The sequence below is a fragment of the Dermacentor andersoni genome, chromosome 2, assembly GCF_023375885.2.
Source record: "Dermacentor andersoni chromosome 2, qqDerAnde1_hic_scaffold, whole genome shotgun sequence".
NCBI lineage: Eukaryota > Metazoa > Arthropoda > Arachnida > Ixodida > Ixodidae > Dermacentor > Dermacentor andersoni.
In genome coordinates this window covers 33,954,041-33,971,898 of record NC_092815.1, presented here as the reverse complement: position 1 = coordinate 33,971,898, position 17,858 = coordinate 33,954,041, and the positions used below count along the sequence as shown (strand labels likewise).

Genomic DNA, 17,858 nt, shown 5'->3' with positions numbered 1-17,858 from the left:
TTCTTTATTTCGGCACACTGTCCATTCCCTGTGATATTATTTTATAGGTTGGTATACAATACAGACGATATACAAGCAATGCAATGCATGCGTTACACAAGCAAATAAAGAAGAACAGGAAACTCGCAAAAATGTAGCGGCATCGAAAAAAACAATTTTTTCCAGATTGGTAGGAGCATGATAAATATACGTGTCTCAATTTCCTCCCCAATTTCCTGGTATTGTCTGCTTTACATTAAATTGGTCAAGCGCGTTCTATTCCATGATTGCTTGAGGGGAAAGAATGAAAAACTGAACGAATTGTTATCACACTAATACTCTTTATAAATTGAGTTGTGTTTCTGGCGAACCTTCCTCTATTATTTTCATATAAGACAGAGTTAACGTGTAATGCATTATGTAACGTTAAAAATTCGGTTACTGAACCACCGTATCTTCACGAAAAAGAAAGAAAGGTCCTGGACCCACGACCTTATCAAGGCATTAAATGCGTTGCTCCGATCCTTAAGTACTTGTGAATTGTGCGACCGACTTTGAAAGTTGTACCGTGTTGCATCGCATTATTATGTGCATTTCTTTAATTAACTTCGTATTTCTTTTATCACCTTTCATTCCCTTTAGCCCTTACCCAGCAAAGGGTAACCAGCCAGTACTTACAATAGCCAAAGTCTCTGTCTTTTCCTCTCTTTCCTTCTTTTTCTCCTAAGTTTGGTGTCATGGCTCTTTAAGGTACTGGAGCAGTGAACGCTGTCATTATAATTTACATTTATTGCTCTCGTTAGCTTTCTATGTGTATTTGGCACACTTAGATTTCACATTGAATATTTCTACTTTAATGTTTATTGGTTATTCAAATGACGAAAATGTTCTTGGGGAATGGCAGCAGCCATCCGGCCCTGCAGCATCCGCGTGCAAACTTCCCCTGTGGAGGCGTTCAGTTCATTCAGTCCACGCTGTACATTTAGACCAACAAATTTTGATAGTGTATAGATTGTTTTGTACAAAAATATACCTACTGATACACAGTTCGACCTTTTGCCTATATATATATATGTCTGGGTACTGTTTACAGATGAGCGTCGCTAACAAGTCCATTTCGTTTCATCGGCTGTGCTGGATAGACTACAGAACGGTATCTTTGGAGAAAGTTACACTTTTTCTTGCCATACGAAGAGAAAAAAAAAAGCAAAGCCATGAGTCCACCGCTTGCCTATGCACAAATTGCAATCTTCGAAGAAAATCGTCGGTACACTTTCTATAGGCCACGAGAACAATTGTTTGTGCGAAGTACGAAACAACTTTTCTCGTTAACAGTCTCTCGCAGAATGATGTGGTTCCTGCGCTTCAGCTTGTAGCGCTTGACTGCTTTTCCTCCTGATTTCCATTATTTCGCTTCTTGCTTCTCCTTTGCTCGAGCGGCCTCCGACATGACGCGAGCGCGTTGGCAGATGAAGGCCTTGTAGACAGCGTTGGCGCTTGCTCGAAAGTGTCTTGGGTAAAGGTTCTATCACACTGCTGATCTAATAGGAGTTATGTATGTATATGCTCAAGCGCATTCAAACACCAACGAAGTGAAAGGACCCGTTAATGAAAATGTTATCACTCGGCTTTTTTAGAAAATGTGGGAAACTGATATGAAAACCAAAGCAAAGCAAGAACAGGAGCAAGTAAGTAAGAAAGAAGGAAGAAACAGAGAAAGAGAGCGAGAGAGGAAGAAAGTACAGGAAGAAAATTGTGCAGGAACAATCAACGACGATCGTCAAAGTAAGCAAATAGAACGAACGAACGAACGAACGAACGGACGGACGGACGGACGGACGGACGGACGAACGAACGAACGAACGAACGAACGAACGAACGAACGAACGAACGAACGAACGAACGAACGGACGGACGGACGGACGGACGGACGGACGGACGGACGGACGGACGAACGAACGAACGAACGAACGAACGAACGAACGGACGGACGGACGGACGGACGGACGGACGGACGAACGAACGAACGAACGAACGAACGAACGAACGAACGAACGAACGAACGAACGAACGGACGGACGGACGGACGGACGGACGAACGGACGGACGGACGGATGGACGAACGAACGAACGACCGAACGAATGAACGAACGACCGAACGAACGACCGAACGACCGAACGAACGACCGAACGAACGAACGAACGAACGAACGAACGAACGAACGAATGAACGAACGAACGAACGAACGAACGAACGAACGAACGAACGAACGAACGAACGAACGGACGGACGGACGGACGGACGGACGAACGAACGAACGAACGAAGGCTTTTTATTTTTGTCGAGTTCCACCACCGACCAACTCCGAAAACGGGTGAAAGGAGTAAAGAAAAGCTATGCGCTTTAAAAGAAACCAAAAGAAAGAACGAACGAAAAAAATATCACTCGTAAAGGGGCTGGAGGTCCTTGACTACACTCATAATAGTTGGTGCTGACCATTCTTGTGTATATTATGGGCGGCATAAACATACCAGCATAAACGAGAGCGGCATTGTGCATTCGAATTTGTATAAAGAATACGTGGTTGCTCTTCTTGCTGCTTTGTCGTTGACGAAAGCTTGAGTTTTATTTTGGGATTTTAAATATTCTGTTAAATGAAAAGAGAAATTTTCCCCAAGCTCGATAAACATTTTATATGAATAAACGATATGAATCTACTAAAACGATAAACTTCAACAGCTTCACAATCTGCCACGCACTATTTACCAATCACTCATTCCTTCCTAAATTAGCTGGAAATGTGATAAATCGCTAGGTATAAAATAAACAGTGCATTTACTTTATTACTACACTGAAAGTATGTTTCATTCAGCTTTAAAACAACAGCGTATCTGTATAGATAACAGTTCGTAACATATGATGGTAGAAACAGTTATTGTTTGAAAGCTTGATGCAAGTTTAGATATATAAACGTCACCACCTTTGTTTTTTTTTCTTTCTTTCACATCTTGGAATTGGTAGACGAAAGACATGGATTGCAGACACGTAATCTGACGAAGCCTTTGCTGATGTTACGCAACATGCATATTTGCGTACCGATAAGAAGCAAGTGTTTCTATAACCGCCGTGGTTGGTTAGTGGCTGTGGCGTTGGGCAGCTAAGCATGAGGTCGTGGGGTCGAATACCGGCCACGGTGGCCGCATTTGGATGGGCGCGAAATGCGAAAACACCCGTGCACTTAGATTTAGGTGCACGTTAAGGAACCCCTGGTGGTCCAAATTGTTCCTGAGTCCCCCACTACGGCGTGCTTCATAATCAAATCGTGGTTTTGGAACGTAAAACCTCATATTTTTTTTTAAAAGTTGCCATAGTATACGGACAGAAGCGCTAACTTCTGATTATACTCATACTTAACCATTTTACTTCGAGTCTGAAAAGACTCGCTGAGCCATTTTAGTGGTCGCAGCTGTCCACCGAGATAATAGACGTGCAAATTGTGCGGCCAGCGGCGTATGCCATTTTAATCTCTTCCAGCCGCTTGAAACTTCCAGACCAGTCAAAATATATCAAACCAAACGTTCAGCGGAACGCCGCACCGGCGGGCTGCGCGAGGTTATACAGCTGGTGCAGATTAATTCAAAGCGTTGCGAAACAGAGCACTCCCCATCGATCGACGAATTTGAATGCACGATAACGTCTACCGCACTCGTTGGAGGAAACTCTAACGTTGGCGCCTCTGCGGACTGTTCTGCAAAGCCATTTGTAGGGACTACTCAGAAAGCAACACGGCAAACCGACTGTACGCTCGCATGGAAGTATAATTATCGCCTCTCTAACATATATATATAGGCCTCAGAAAGCAAGAGAGGACAATAGCTGTGCGAATCTGAGGCAGTGTCATGCGACACTAGAATGCAAAACCAGGCTGCTTGGTCTGTAGTAGAGTTTGCAAACAGCGCAAACTGTAGGGTAAAAAAAAATATTGAAAAGCGTTCGAACTCGAGCTAGTTGGTACAGATTCATAGATAAATATTGCGCGAAATAAAACCAGGACAAGAAAGTCTCCTGTTTGTAAACGTAAGAAATACATTTGGGACTCAGCCATCTGTGTAGTATCCGTCTTTCTTTCGCCGCTCCGCTGTTGGACATGTTAGCGCAGCACTTGTAGAGCACCTGCGGCTATACTCTGTGCCTTCGCGTGAAACTAGTAAAACTGGAGCCAGGCAAACTTGTTCAGGATCCATCAACGAGTTTCTCTCTTTCACTCTCGACAAAAAGGAAACGCGATTGAAACACCAGGCGGCCATTTGCGTTGGAAAAAAGAAAGCTACTTCATGTCCGTCAATGGAACGACTGGCATCTTTCAGCTTTGGTGAAAGCTGTCCGCAAACGGTCGCTCAGTGGCTGTGAGCACGACGCAGCGTGTTCATTTAACGGCCGTGGTGGTCGCATCGCGATGGTGACGCAACGCGGAAAAAAATCAAACGTGTATAGAGATTTTCCGCGGACGTTAAACAAACTGGAATCCTCACCACCTCTGATGTCTTAGACCCAGGTGTGTAGTTCCGAGACTTCAAACCTCATCAGTCACCACGTTAAGACTCAAAGAGCTTGCGTTAACACAGTGGCAACTTCAATCATTCCAATCTAGATATGTTTCGCCGCAATGCTGCTGATTCAACAAATCAGCAGCATCGGCACACACAAAGAAAAAACATGTTAACTTTGTTATCCTGCTCTCAGTGAGTATCACTCCACCCACGACGACGCACGATGCAATTGCAGGAATGTTTATGTTCTTTGAAACGACCACAATACAAGCATATAAGTAAGTGATAAGTGAAAGGTAATGCTTGAGGTGTCGCAAAGGTTCAGAGGTGCACAGCAAAGAGCCGATTTGGATAACAAAAAAAAAAGCTTTATCCATTATGAAAATGATGGCATTCTTAATTTCTGCGGATGACTACGTTCCAATTTCGACGCATCTCTTGGAGCAGCAGTGTGATTTTTTGGAGAAGAACAGCAACCTTAAGCCGGCTGATAACGCCCGTGCGAAAACAACCAAACATCGTTATTGCTCATGGAAGCATACATTAAGTCTTCTAGTTGTCGTGGTCCGCGCTCCGAATGCGAGTAACTAAGCCATTAAGCAGTTTTCTTCTGAAAAGAGTTCTTGATCGAGAGCATGCCCCAGCGAATTAAGATCCGCGATATAGAACCGCCAAAATCAAAAGAAAAGAAAAACTGCTTCAATTTTTCTTTCCAGCTATAGTAAAGGAGGAAAATGCCATTTAGAAATCCCTTAGCACTTGATATACGCATATTTGATACTCATTTCTTTCGGTGCCTTAAGAAAATTGAGGATGGAATAAACTGCACATGCGTCTGACGGTAACGTTGCTTCGCGATATTCGCGCTGTGTTAAACGACGCCCCGCTTTGACTTGACGAGTCGTTAGCTACCGCCCACAGCAGCTCGCTTTATCAGTGATTTCTTCAAGTAATCGCATACGTTTTATTAAAAGAACAACAAAACAAAGCATAGAAGTTTTCATGAATGCTTTTGTAACCCCTGAAAATCAACATTTAAACAAAAGGAGCGAAGCTGGAAAGGATAATAAATTTATTGTGAAAGCACGTGGTGCGGACAAGACAATGTTAGCAGACAAGTGTAGTTGGGCGCCGTTTGTTATTTTGTTCAGCCAATCCTAAGCCCAGAGCGGCAGTAAGGACGAATGAAAGAAACAGGAAACAACGCCAGTAAATGGGATGTATTGAACCGGAAACACTAACCAGTGTCATCGTCAGAAGGTCCTTCCTCGCAGCCGTGTATACCCCATTAAAAAAAATCTTATAGAAAGGAGAGGCGAGGAAGCGCTGTTTCCGGGTTGACTCTGACAAGCCAGTAAATCGATTGTGTCACCTAGTCAGGTGACCTAGTCAGACGAAGTGATTCCTCTGTAGAACGTTGGTTTCAGTCTCTGAGTTTTCAAGTTTTTCTTTGGTGTTTGCGGAAGATGCCGTTCGTGTGACTGCGGAAATGGACGTGGAATCACTGGGGCATCCACCCATACCTTCAACGTCGACTGAAGCTGCCCCAAGGAAGCGCTCCGGCCCCCCAGCGACGCCGACAGTGAGGGCACGCTGATATACCCTTCGGTCAGTGACGAAAGCTGGGATAAAGGTGACTTTGTGCCCGTGAGAAGGCGTAAAGCAAAGAGAAGACTAATTATGTGTTCTCCTTCAGTAAGTAAGGATACCATGATTACGCGAGAGTCACCGGTTCACACTATTTTGTTTGTACTGGTGGATAGTGCCGATAGTCTCAACCGGCTTAATCGTCAAGCCACGTCTGTGTCTCTTGAGGCCTTTGCCCCAGGACAAATCACCGACGTGAGGATCGATGGTCGCAACAATGTTTTCGCTATTGACGTTACGCAAATTAGTACGCTGGATGTATTGAACAAAGTCAATGTGTTGGGGAACATCAATGTACGCTCTTACATACCAGACGGCAAGTGTTATTTACGATGTCGACACTTCCATCAGAGAAAGTGACTTTCCAATTCTCATCAAGCCGGTGACGGAAGGTCTTCTCATATTGAAAGCCCGCCACCTTGGCAATTCGCGATTTGTAAAACTTGTTTTCAAAGGAGACATTCTTCCATGACAAGTCTAAGTTGGTCATTTTCGACGTGCATTGCGTCCGTCTGTCCAAGACCACTTCAGTGCCGGAACTGCTATAAGATGGGACACGTCAGCACTGTTTGAACAAATTCTTCCGTGTGCTCGAGATGCTCGAGAGTCACACAGTACAGACGCCTGCCTTGCAGAACGTTGCAAGTGCAGCCTCCCAAGGCCCTCACTATGCGTCATCAAAGGACTGCCCAGACATGAAGAAGGAGCCGCAAGTGTTGAAGCAAATGGCTGGAGACGGTTACACTCACAGAGGGGCTGCTGCCAAGGTACGACGTCGGCGCTCTCGTCGCCGGAGACCTTCTAGGAAACCTGTTGCCGAAGCTAGGGATGCGCCTCTCCCACGGACGGTCCACCCACCAGCACAAGCGCCGAGCGATTCCAGCACAAGCGCCCAGCGATTCCAGCACAAGCGCCCAGCGATTCCAGCACAAGCGCCCAGCGATTCCAGCAACAAGCACCCTGAGAAGGACACAAGTATCATTGGTCCACCTGACGTGTGGCCAGCGCTGCCGTTGATAAACCCGCCAGCAGAGCCGCAGCATCACTCCTGCAAGGATACTTAGGAACGAATCTGTGGCAACAATGAAGATAAGGAGGTCATAGCCATGCTAAAAACCCTCATGAATACTCTTAGTGCTCCGGCTGCTCATAGTGCACATCAAACATTCGATGCTCTAAATCCGGTGCTGTCAAGTCTGGAGAAGCACCATAGCTCCTCCTCTGCAGCCCTTTCATAAAGAAGTCAAGGAAGCTTCGATTTTTCGATGTCCGAGGCGTTAAACCCTGCATTTAGGATATTCAGCCATTTGTATTTAAGAATCAGTTTCTGATTATCGTCATTTGCGAACCACGCCTTCACAATGCCATACAATCATCTAGCTACGAAGCTTTCCCGTCTGCTACCTGCTACGGCCAAAATAAAGTTATTGTTTATATCAGGTGCGAGCTTACCTATATTGAGCATCCAGTAACACCTGATGATAACAACCAATACGTGTGCCCGACAGTAAAACACAATAACGACACTTTCGCGCTAGTAGGTGTGTATATTTGACCTTCAAGCCGTTTTGACACGATGAGATTAAGCGCTTTAAGATCAGCGACATCTCGGCCATGGATTATCACAGGCGATTTCAACGCTCATCACCCACTATGGGGAAGCCAGAAGGTGGATCGTCGGGGAAGACGAGCTTTCCCCTTTGTGTCAGATCATGAACTGTATTGTGTAAACTACGGCAGTCCTACGTTTTTAAGGGGATTGACATATAACAGCTGTTTCGACCTGATGTTTGTGTCACGCAGCCTAAGTAATGAGGTACAGTGGTTTGCGGACAAAGAACCCATGGAAGTGACCTTATTGGTCACTTCCATGGGTCCTTTGTCCGCAGAAAGCATATAGAAGAACCCACGTATATGTAAGAATATATATATATAAGAACCCACCTATACAAAATCAAGGGCTTAGACCGTTTCTTCACACATCGACTGGTCAAAGTACAGGTCACTCACAGAGAAGCGATGTCAGGAAAGTGAAGAACGTTCTCTTGAAAACGTAGAAGGCATAATCAAAGCTGCTACTCAAAACGCTGCCTCTCATTTTACACCCTAATCACAGTTTTGCGAATATGAAGTGGAATTGGAGCTGCTCCGAGGAATCCGGTGTCGTGGCGAACGATGGTATAGACGCACAAAATCCATTTACGATTTGAGGGAGGCGAGACGGCTGCAGAAGACTCAGCGCCGAATCAATCTGCTCCGGCCTCTAAGTTGGAAATCTTTATGCGAGTCGCTCGATCCACACAAGCCTCTATCTCAAATATGGAGAATTGTCCGCGGCCTACGAATATTGCCACAGCAACATCGCCCCTTTAGGTGCCTTGCTCTCCACCAATGTCATCGCGAAATTGAAGTAGCAGAAGACTTCTTCGTGAGGCTTACCGGTAAGGGGTTCGCGTTCACCGCGAGTAATCTAGGAAACACACCTATGCGACGAGATTCCCGGATAGACAATCTGTTCTCTGTAGAGGAGCTTCAAGCAGATTTGGCAGCATGCAGGCGTTCCGTGTCACCTAGACCTGATGGTGTCACCTACACAGCCCTGTGTAACTTCGGTCAAACAGCTCGGCGCGTTCTTCTAACCGTATACAACGACTCGGGGTACAACGGATTGGTTCCTCCTTCGTGGAAGTCCAGCCGCCTCGTTCCTCTTTTCAAATCTGGGAAATCTCTTCTGGACCTGGATTCCTATGGCCCCATCGCACTAGCCAGCTGTTTTGGAAAGGTGATGGAGACGAGAGTACTGACTCGCCAGGAGTAGTACCTGGAGCATAGTGAGATATACTCTAATGCTATCACCGGCTTTAGGCGTGGACGGTCCTCTGTAGATAATGTGATTGACCTTGTCTCGTCTGTACAGCAACAAAAAAAAAGCTAAAGAGATTATCTGCGGCGATGTTCTTGGACGTGAAATACGCATCCGAAATTGTATCGAATGAAGCTATTCTGGACGCCTTGTGGAACATTGGATTGGGGGCCAAGTCTACCAAGGGATTTACAGTTATTTGAAGGGCACAAACTTCTTCGTATAGACAGAAAATGGTGCAACAACGCACCACTGGAGCTGTCGCGGTGTGCCTCAAGGTGGAGTTCTGAGCACCACTCTCGTTAACCTTGCGCTCATCGGCCTCGTTGATGTACTTCCATGGCCCGTACATCTGTCAGTATATGCAGACGACATCTGCATCTGGGCATCAATGGTGACGCGTGTACACGTACGTGCCAGGCTTCGGAGAGCGGCTATACTGACGTCATACTACCTTCAAGAGTGGGGACTAGAGCTGGCACTTGACAAGTGCTCCCTGGTTGCATTCACGCGCAAGGCGATAGACCCATACGTCATTAAAATCAATGGACAGGCTATTAGTTATGAGGAGAAACACCGCTTTTCGGGAGTAATAATAGATCGCGTCCTGTCCTGGAGCCCTCATTTTGCCTACATAAAAAGGAAAGTCACCATGGTCACCCATGTGTTGACATTTCTTATGCGAAAATCGTGGGGTGCATCTGTACGAGCGATGCTTCTGTACTTTTCTTCAGGTTCATGCGCTACAGCTTACTTGTGCTGGGCAGTACCCGAAGTACAAAAGTACACGTCCTACAGTCGGTTCAAGCTCAAGTACTGAGAATATGCCTTGTCTTTCGGAGATGTGCATCGTCAACCGCCACTGTGGTCATCGCGCCTGATCACCCAATCACAACATATATTCGCGTCGATGCCTTAAGAATGCACATCAGGCATTTCGCCCGGAGTTCGCCCGACCTCGCCTCACATGTTGCTTCTAGGCCACACTCTGCATTCAGCGATATTATTGCTTCGCATCATGCAGTGCTTCCCTCGAACTTCACAGCTGCAGCATAACCACCATTGCCGTTGTGGTGCCTACATCCCCTCTAAGACCTTCTAACCATTCCTGGAATCCAAAAGAAAACCCAGTCGTCCTTTTTAGCTCTACAGGAAGCCACGCTACTGCTCCTGCATGAGACACACAGCGGACGCATTCACATTTACACGGATGGTTCAGTTTCTTGTGCAAGCTCAGCAGGATCAGTGGTTATTCCCGCGAAGTCCGTCACCATAAAATTCAAGTCATCGCAGTTTACAACATCGACAGCTGCAGAACTCGTCGGCATCCGTGCTGCTCTAGAGTTCGTAATTGAAGAACCGTCACAGGCCTGGTCAATCTTGTCCGACTCCAAGGCCGCTCTCCAGTGCATTATATCGCCATTTCGTCATGGACTGAATGAGCAATTAGTCACTGACATAAGACTTCTCCACCGCCACGCAATAGAGAAAAAATACAACATAGCATATCAGCGGATACGGGGTCATTGAGGTATCCACGGAAATGACCGTGCAGATGAGGCCTCCGGATCTGCTCATGATGGTCCCCACTGTGTAGCCATACCGTTATCGAGAAGAGACGCAGTTACAGTGCTTCGTTCGCTCGCACCTGAACTTAGACTCGCACTGTGGAACTAGACGAAATTTACCAAAGCTCGTATCCACAACTTGGATCCGAATCTACGGCCTGCCTTCCGTCAGGAGCACCTAGAGCTGAAGAGACGCTTCTGTGCCGCTTGTGGCTTGGCTTGGCCTTCACGAATGCGCACTCATTTCGGATAGTATGGCCAACAGCCCTTCATGCGACAACTGTAGCAGCGACGAAACAATCGCCCACATTCTTTGTGAGTGATCCCGCTTCAGTGCGCCCAGGAAAGAACTTTCAAGAGTGCTAGATAGTCTTTGTCGGACTAAATGATCCTTGGACACTGGCCGAGACCGTCCTCAGAACAGAAGGCTTTGAAAGCGTTGTTGCACTTTTTGCGAAGGACTGGTCTTAGAGACAGACTTTAAGCAGTGCCGTACTCTCCTTTCCTTTTTATTTTTGCTCTTCCTCTTTTTGTAATATCTCTTTTCTATTATATTTTATTCTCCTTACCCTCTTTCCCCAGCACAGGCTAACCAGCCGGTCTGAGAACTGGCTAACCTCCCTGTCTTTCCGTATATTTATCCTCTTCCTCCTAGTCAGGAGGGCCAACCGCTCGCCTGTTCTTTTGTGCGCGTTCAAATTCACGACTATCGCCGTACGTGACCTTTCTTCGTACCAGCCATCAGGCAGTCGAGTCAGGCTTGCCAGGCAATATCTCGCTGCCTACCTAAGCAGTCGTGCGCAGCTCCTTGGAACAAATCCTTTTCACGGACAGAATTTCATAATCCCGAAAGATAAAAGAAAAAATTAAATCGCGAAGAAGAAAACAACGCTGTCAGCGAATTCCGAGTCGAAAACAAGCGCGTTTTCGAAATTGTGCCCCGGCGCGCCCCAACAATATCAAAAGCCAGGACGCCTCGCTGCCCACACGGCCACAGATTTCCCGATCCCTCGAATCGTCGGAATAACGGTCCCGTATCGCCCTACCATGCGCAAGACAGCGTGCGTCAGAGTGGTCATTTGAAATACGATGGAAATGCGTATCTTCTGTAGGGACGTTATTTGCGTCGGCTTTTGAATATCGGAGCTCGTCGGAATTGTCATGCGTTGTTTGTTGCAAGTGATGCCCGTGCGCTTAGCTGTCGGCAGCTACACGCCGTTATTGGCCCGAAAAACTGTCGTTTGGCCGCTCAGAATTGTCTTCTTGCGTCAGTAGTGATGGTGGTAGCGAGTCACTATTATGCTGCGCAATTGAAGCTAACGCGCTATTTTAACCTGAAGTCAACAATTAAGGGTGAATCGCGCCTGAAAGAAAATAGACGAGGAAATAGCTAAGGGAAGAAACACTCTTTGCGCGAAATGTGAACTTTACTCCTTAAAAGAACTCCAGGTGGTCAAATGTAATACGGAGTCTCCCACTACGGCGCGACTCATAATCAAATCGTGGTATGGGCACGTAAAAGAACATATTTTTGCTTTGTGCAACTTTACACCTAGGCTTAAAGCAACCGCTGGCGCAGGAAGGCGCGAGCAGTGAGTAATTCTTTAAGTTATGAAGGGTGCAATATTTTTATTCTTCCAGCGTCGAGACATGTTCGGATGACATTTTTATATTGTTTTAAAGAATATTCGTTGCCACTGTGTTTATACGGAATGACGACAGGTTATAGACGGAAATTACCGAGAATGCGCACAAGCCACCGCGGTAGCCGAAGACCATAACGAAAATGCACTGGATGTCTTATTGTTTAAGGCGCGCATAGAACGCGCGTTAAAGTGGTTGAACTGATTTATCCGGCCTGTCAGGCTCTATATAATGTGTCGACACGGATACGGGAGCACCTATATACTATTTAAAAGCCTCAAAGCGAGCGCTTAGATCAAGCTTCTATATGGTCAATGTGTAAGCAACGCACCCCGTTGCACCATAGGTGTAAATGTAAGAGAAAATATGTGGATCAGCTTGCGTTCGAGCTAGCGATTTCCGTAGTGCACTGTTCAAACTCAGGCTATACGCTTGTGCTGTCATGAATGTCGCCTTTTTGATTCCTGCAATTTTTATTCGTTTATTCATCGCCCTTGTGCATTAATAAGGGCACAGCAATAATGCAACAAGGTTGCCTGTTGTGAATTCTAGGCATCCAGGTGCTGTGACAACTGCGTTAGACCCTATAATGACGTCACAACGTCGCCCATTCATATAGTCTAACTGCTGCTGCAAAACTACCTATATTGTTACATATTGCAGCAAAAGTTCCGGATGAACGTCAATATTGCTAACATGTCGACAGGCGTGTCACATTCTATAAGGCATCTCGGAAAATAGGAGTCTCTTTATTTCATTGTCGGCTGGACTGAAAATCTTATGTCTGATTAGGAAACAGGCTAGGTGGATGTTTTCACCGTCCCGCTCCAGAAAGGTTGCAGATGAATCATCATCAGCAGCAGGATCATCATCAGGACTTAGAACTCCCCGCAGTTCTTGAGCTCAAGAATAGAAGTACTGCAGCGACATCTCTAAATGAGCCAGTGATAACTCTGGTCACCCACTCAGATGCTTCAAATTTTATGGCGAATTATTTCCCGCCTCCCATGGTCTTTCCCGCCTCCCATGGTCTAAAAGTTGTATAATGAAGATTCAGCAGAAAAAAAATTCGCATCGTTTTCTTTTTCAAAGTTGTCTTTGTCAGCTTGTAATAGAACTGTTAGTACTTATGTCGGCAGGAAGCGCCTTCCTATAGAAGAGAATCGCGAAATGCAGCAGTCACTCAACGTGCCTTCAAGCGCGGGATACATTGAGGTTCAGTAACCCTGTAGCACTTGGTTATTTCATGATGTTAATCAAAAATCAATAAGAGGGCCGACAGATGGAGTAGCACACTGTGGTATAGGAGTTACATAAACGGCGATACACTGCATCAGAAACGTTTCCAGAGGTGGACCTATTTTTGTCGCTTTCAAAAATGTTGGGACCTACTTAAACGTCAGCCAGCCTTTCTAAGGAGGTTGATCTCAGTTTATGTAACGCTAGGAATTTCAGACCTCACTGAACATACCGGAAGACTGACAGCGTTCTGTATTATAAGCAAGTAATACAAAATTTCAGGCGAAAACTCCTAGACCATCGAATACAGTGAACACCTTCAAGTCTAGGGTACACACACAAAAAGAAGAAACAATACTCCGAATAGAAGAAGGTGATAAGGTACCGAAGCAGCACTTTCGCAACTGCTGCGTGCACGATGAATTCGTATCAGATTTCAAGAAAAAAAACATACCCGCAAAGGCAAACGCCTCAAAGACAGGCGATGCCCACGCGGTTAGACACATTTATAGAAGCTTTAAATACGATTAATAATGTTGAATGTTTAATTTATGTATCCCCTCAAAGTACTAATCATGCAAAGACAAAGCAAACCGAAGTGTATCTCGCTGGTGGATTCCAAACTGTCCATATCAATTACGACTGCGTAAGCACTGCCGCCATTCGCCAAACACGAGTAAAGCACCACCTGCTTCAGTGAGGAAAGAAGGAAAACAAAGTTAAGCGTGACTACGTACACGTTTCCCCGTTTATAGATTATTTACTGACACGATTTGTACGGGTGCCTCGTGCATTCACCACCTTGGTGACCAACAACGCGCGCCTACCTCAAGACAAGACTGAACGCAACACTTCCAAATTTCATAGCAAATTTTTTGCGCAGCCGAAGTAACAAAAGCATTATTTCTATTTAAACATAAGTAGCACTTCGTTCCGGGGCTCGCCTACTTCAGCACGTAGTATTCCCACTTGTACGTTTGAAAAAAGCATTGACGAGATTCACTCACAAATGGTAGACTGCAAATGAAACTATGGAAGCGAAGACGGACATGGCACACACGCAAGACAACAAGAAAAATAAAGAAAGAACAGGGCCCGTATTCGCAGAAATATCTTACGCTACAATTGTTCGTAAGAAAAAATTACAGCCAATCCTGATGCTGGACATAACATTAGCGAAAATGACCAGCCAATGAAAAAGTTCAGCTGCGAACGAAAATCTTCGTGAATTTGGCCCCAGAAGAAGTTCCAGACATATTCTGCGCGAAACCGTGTCGTGATTTATGATATTTGGACCAGCGTCCCAACTTTTCACTGCATATTAAAACGAACCGTTAATGTCGGAATATCGAGCTCACCTTTGTCGTTGAGATCAAATGTAGGAAAACACAGAGCCTCGCTGTAGAAACGCCAGAAACTCATAAATTTTCCGCAAAATCTACATTTACATACAAATTGGTTGGTTCAGGTTATTCACATGTAAACAGATTGGTTCAGGCCTTGCGAGCGGAAGGCTCGCTTTGCTTAATTACAACGTACTACAATGATCGGCGAGAAACTGAAGTGGGCCTGCTGCTATCGGCTGAACAACACAAAGAGAGAAGAAGACTTCGCACAAGATTCAGTCACTCACCGTCCTCGTCGACGGCTGCTAGTGTAAGCACCATAAATGTCAGCACAGCAAGGGAACTGAGAGTGGCCCAGAGGCCCACTGTCTGAGCGGCGCCGTGGGCAGACCGTGTCCCGCCCGCCGTAGGGTTCGTGAACAACGTCAGCGGAGACATCGTGGTAGCAGGTGCAGGCGCAGGAGCGGCACCCCCCGAGTGTCTAGAGCCCCCCCATGGGACTATCCCGGTCGTCGACGGCAGGCCAATCGCCACTGATGCGCGACCCGAAGCACGTCACATAATCCGGAGCAGTTTTCCGATACACTCGCGGCTTTTGTCGTGGATGCAGCTAATCCTGTTGGAGGCGGCGATGAGACACAGTTAATCCATTTGTCACAGTCTTGCGAGTAATCCGCTGACGTCAGCGCCGGGGGCAACTACTTTAATACCCTGGGCATGACGTAAAGGCCTTGACCAAGCAAAGGAAGTAATAGGATAACAGGAAATCAAGGAGAGTCTCCACTAAGAATGGCGCACTCTGCTCGTGAATATGAGCCTCACTCCTCCTATTATTTGCCGCACGTACGTTCACCGTCAAGTTGCGCGAATCGCCCGCGCTAACTTTTTTTTTGTCCCGGTGGCACCTCGGCGACGGAATCTGGACGCTCTCAGCGCTGAGCACAGCCGCGTTCGCTCTAACCCGGGGTCCCGACTGAGGGCCTGCTCCTGGCGCCGCGAGAGAGCGAGCTGGTCACGTGATGTGACTCCGCCTCCTCTCTCTGCCGCCTCTCCCCCGTGCTTTTTTTCTTTTCTCTTGCCACTTTGTTTCTCTCGCGCGCGCTCTATGTTTCCGGTTCCGGCGGCGGCGCTTAGCCCTTCCGGATTCTGATAATAACAACATGACAGTGCTGATGAGAAAACGGAAACTCAGTGGCCTGTTCATACGTTTCACTTCACAGGAGTACGCTCTGCGGTGGCACAATATTATTTCAAGGCGTGTTGCCCTGGCCCTCGTCTTGCCGTTAGACTAAGGAGATCAGAATGCACCGAGAAAGAACTCATCGGATTCATATTTGTTAATTACAAGGGTGCTTGTAAGATCAAGGACAATATTGATGCCTTCATATATACGTGTAAAGGAGATTTTTCATAAAATATTTAAATCTGAATTTCTTTTTCTTTCATCAAATAGTCTATCTACAACGCACTTTTTAAGCTGGGGCACTTTCACAAATTTTCTTTTGTGCTTCTGAGTTGAAATGCGTTTCTTCTCTGATTTACAATTCGCCCTCACTTATAAACCTTACACACTTCCACACGTGCACACATGTAGTTTTCTTTCTCTTTCTCTTTGACGGCTCTTTGTATCTCGTTGTAACTCTTGACTCTATGTAATGTAATCAGGAGACACGCCTCGTTGACTTACCTGTTTTTCATAATTCGATCTTCCGCTTTTGCCGTATGGCCACTGGACTAGTTAAAAGAAGTGCTTGCTCCATTATATACATATGCGTTTTCCCCGCATCAGCGCATGCAATTTACTAATGCATGATCCAAATTTTAATTTTGCGAGGTACTGCACTTTTACTTGACTACTCTTTGCTGTTAACTCCATTATGGTAGGGCGGCTAGGCTGCCCGATTAGTTATCAGTAAGACGTCCAGGACCTCTATCATTTTGTATACGGCGTTCTTCGAAGCATTAGTTTGTTCGTATTTATACCTTGGTGTGCCATATAAGAATGTATATTCCAAGCCACAGACATTTAAAAATGCCACCTGACTGTTTCCGCAAGTCCAATTATGTTATTATTAATTATTGAAACGCCGTTGCTTTCTCAATAAGAACATGAAGGATTGATCAATATAGTGTGGTTATTGCCGGCACACTGTATGTGGGAAAAAGAACTGCGTCAGTAGACATGTGCCGCAGGAAGGGCAGCCTTTATCAGAACTTTCGAAGCTAGTTCATACATGGCAAGACCTGTTGCTTGAGCCATTGGCAGGGTGTAAGTGAAGCTCTGACTCGGGAATGCTGTTCCTCTCTGAGCCTTGGGCGAGGCAAAAGTTCTAGACAGGCCACAGTGCACAGCTTGATAACAGGTGCAGTCACGCTCGCAGTGGCTTTGAAACTTTTGAAAAAGACTGTAGATGAACTTGAAGTACTTACCGAATAGATGGAGTGTCTTTCAGCGTACTGTGCTCAGGATTGGCAGTTTCAGTGCGTGCATACCGTACAGGCCGCCATTGGAATCTGAACCTGGCAACGTTTAACGCTAGAACGTTATCTAGTGGAGGCGAGTCTAGCAGTGCTATTGGACGAATCAGAGGGCAGTAAATGGGATATAATAAGGCTCAGTGAAGTTAGGAGGACAAATGAAGCATATACAGTGCTAAAAGGCGGGCACGTCCTCTGCAACCGGGGCTTAGCGGAGAGACGATAACTAGGAGTCGGATTCCTGATTAATAAGAATATAGCTGGTAACATACAGGAATTCTACAGCATTAGCTAGAGGGTAGCAGGTCTTGTTGTGAAACTTAATAAGGGGTACAAAATGAAGGTCGTACAGGTCTACGCCCCTACATCCAGTCATGATGACCAGCAAGTCGAAAGCTTCTATACCCGCCGTGGTTGCTCAGTGCCTATGGTGTTGGGCTGCTGAGCACGAGGTCGCGGGATCGAATCCCGGCCGCGGCGACCGCATTTTGATGGGGGCGAAATGCGAAAACTCCCGTGTGCTTAGATTTAGGTGCACGTTAA

General features: G+C 46.1%; 1 protein-coding gene across 1 annotated transcript in view; it reads right to left on the bottom strand.

Moving 5' to 3' along the window:
* Window positions 1-15,830, bottom strand: part of LOC126542478 (zwei Ig domain protein zig-8-like) — a 302,005-nt gene extending 286,175 nt beyond the window's left edge. Inside the window, exon 1 of the mRNA XM_050189563.3 lies at window positions 15,125-15,830. Within this exon, the coding sequence (XP_050045520.1) occupies window positions 15,125-15,275 (151 nt within the window). The 5' untranslated portion in view covers window positions 15,276-15,830. The remainder of the gene's footprint in view (window positions 1-15,124) is intronic.
* Between the last annotated feature and the right edge of the window lie 2,028 nt (window positions 15,831-17,858).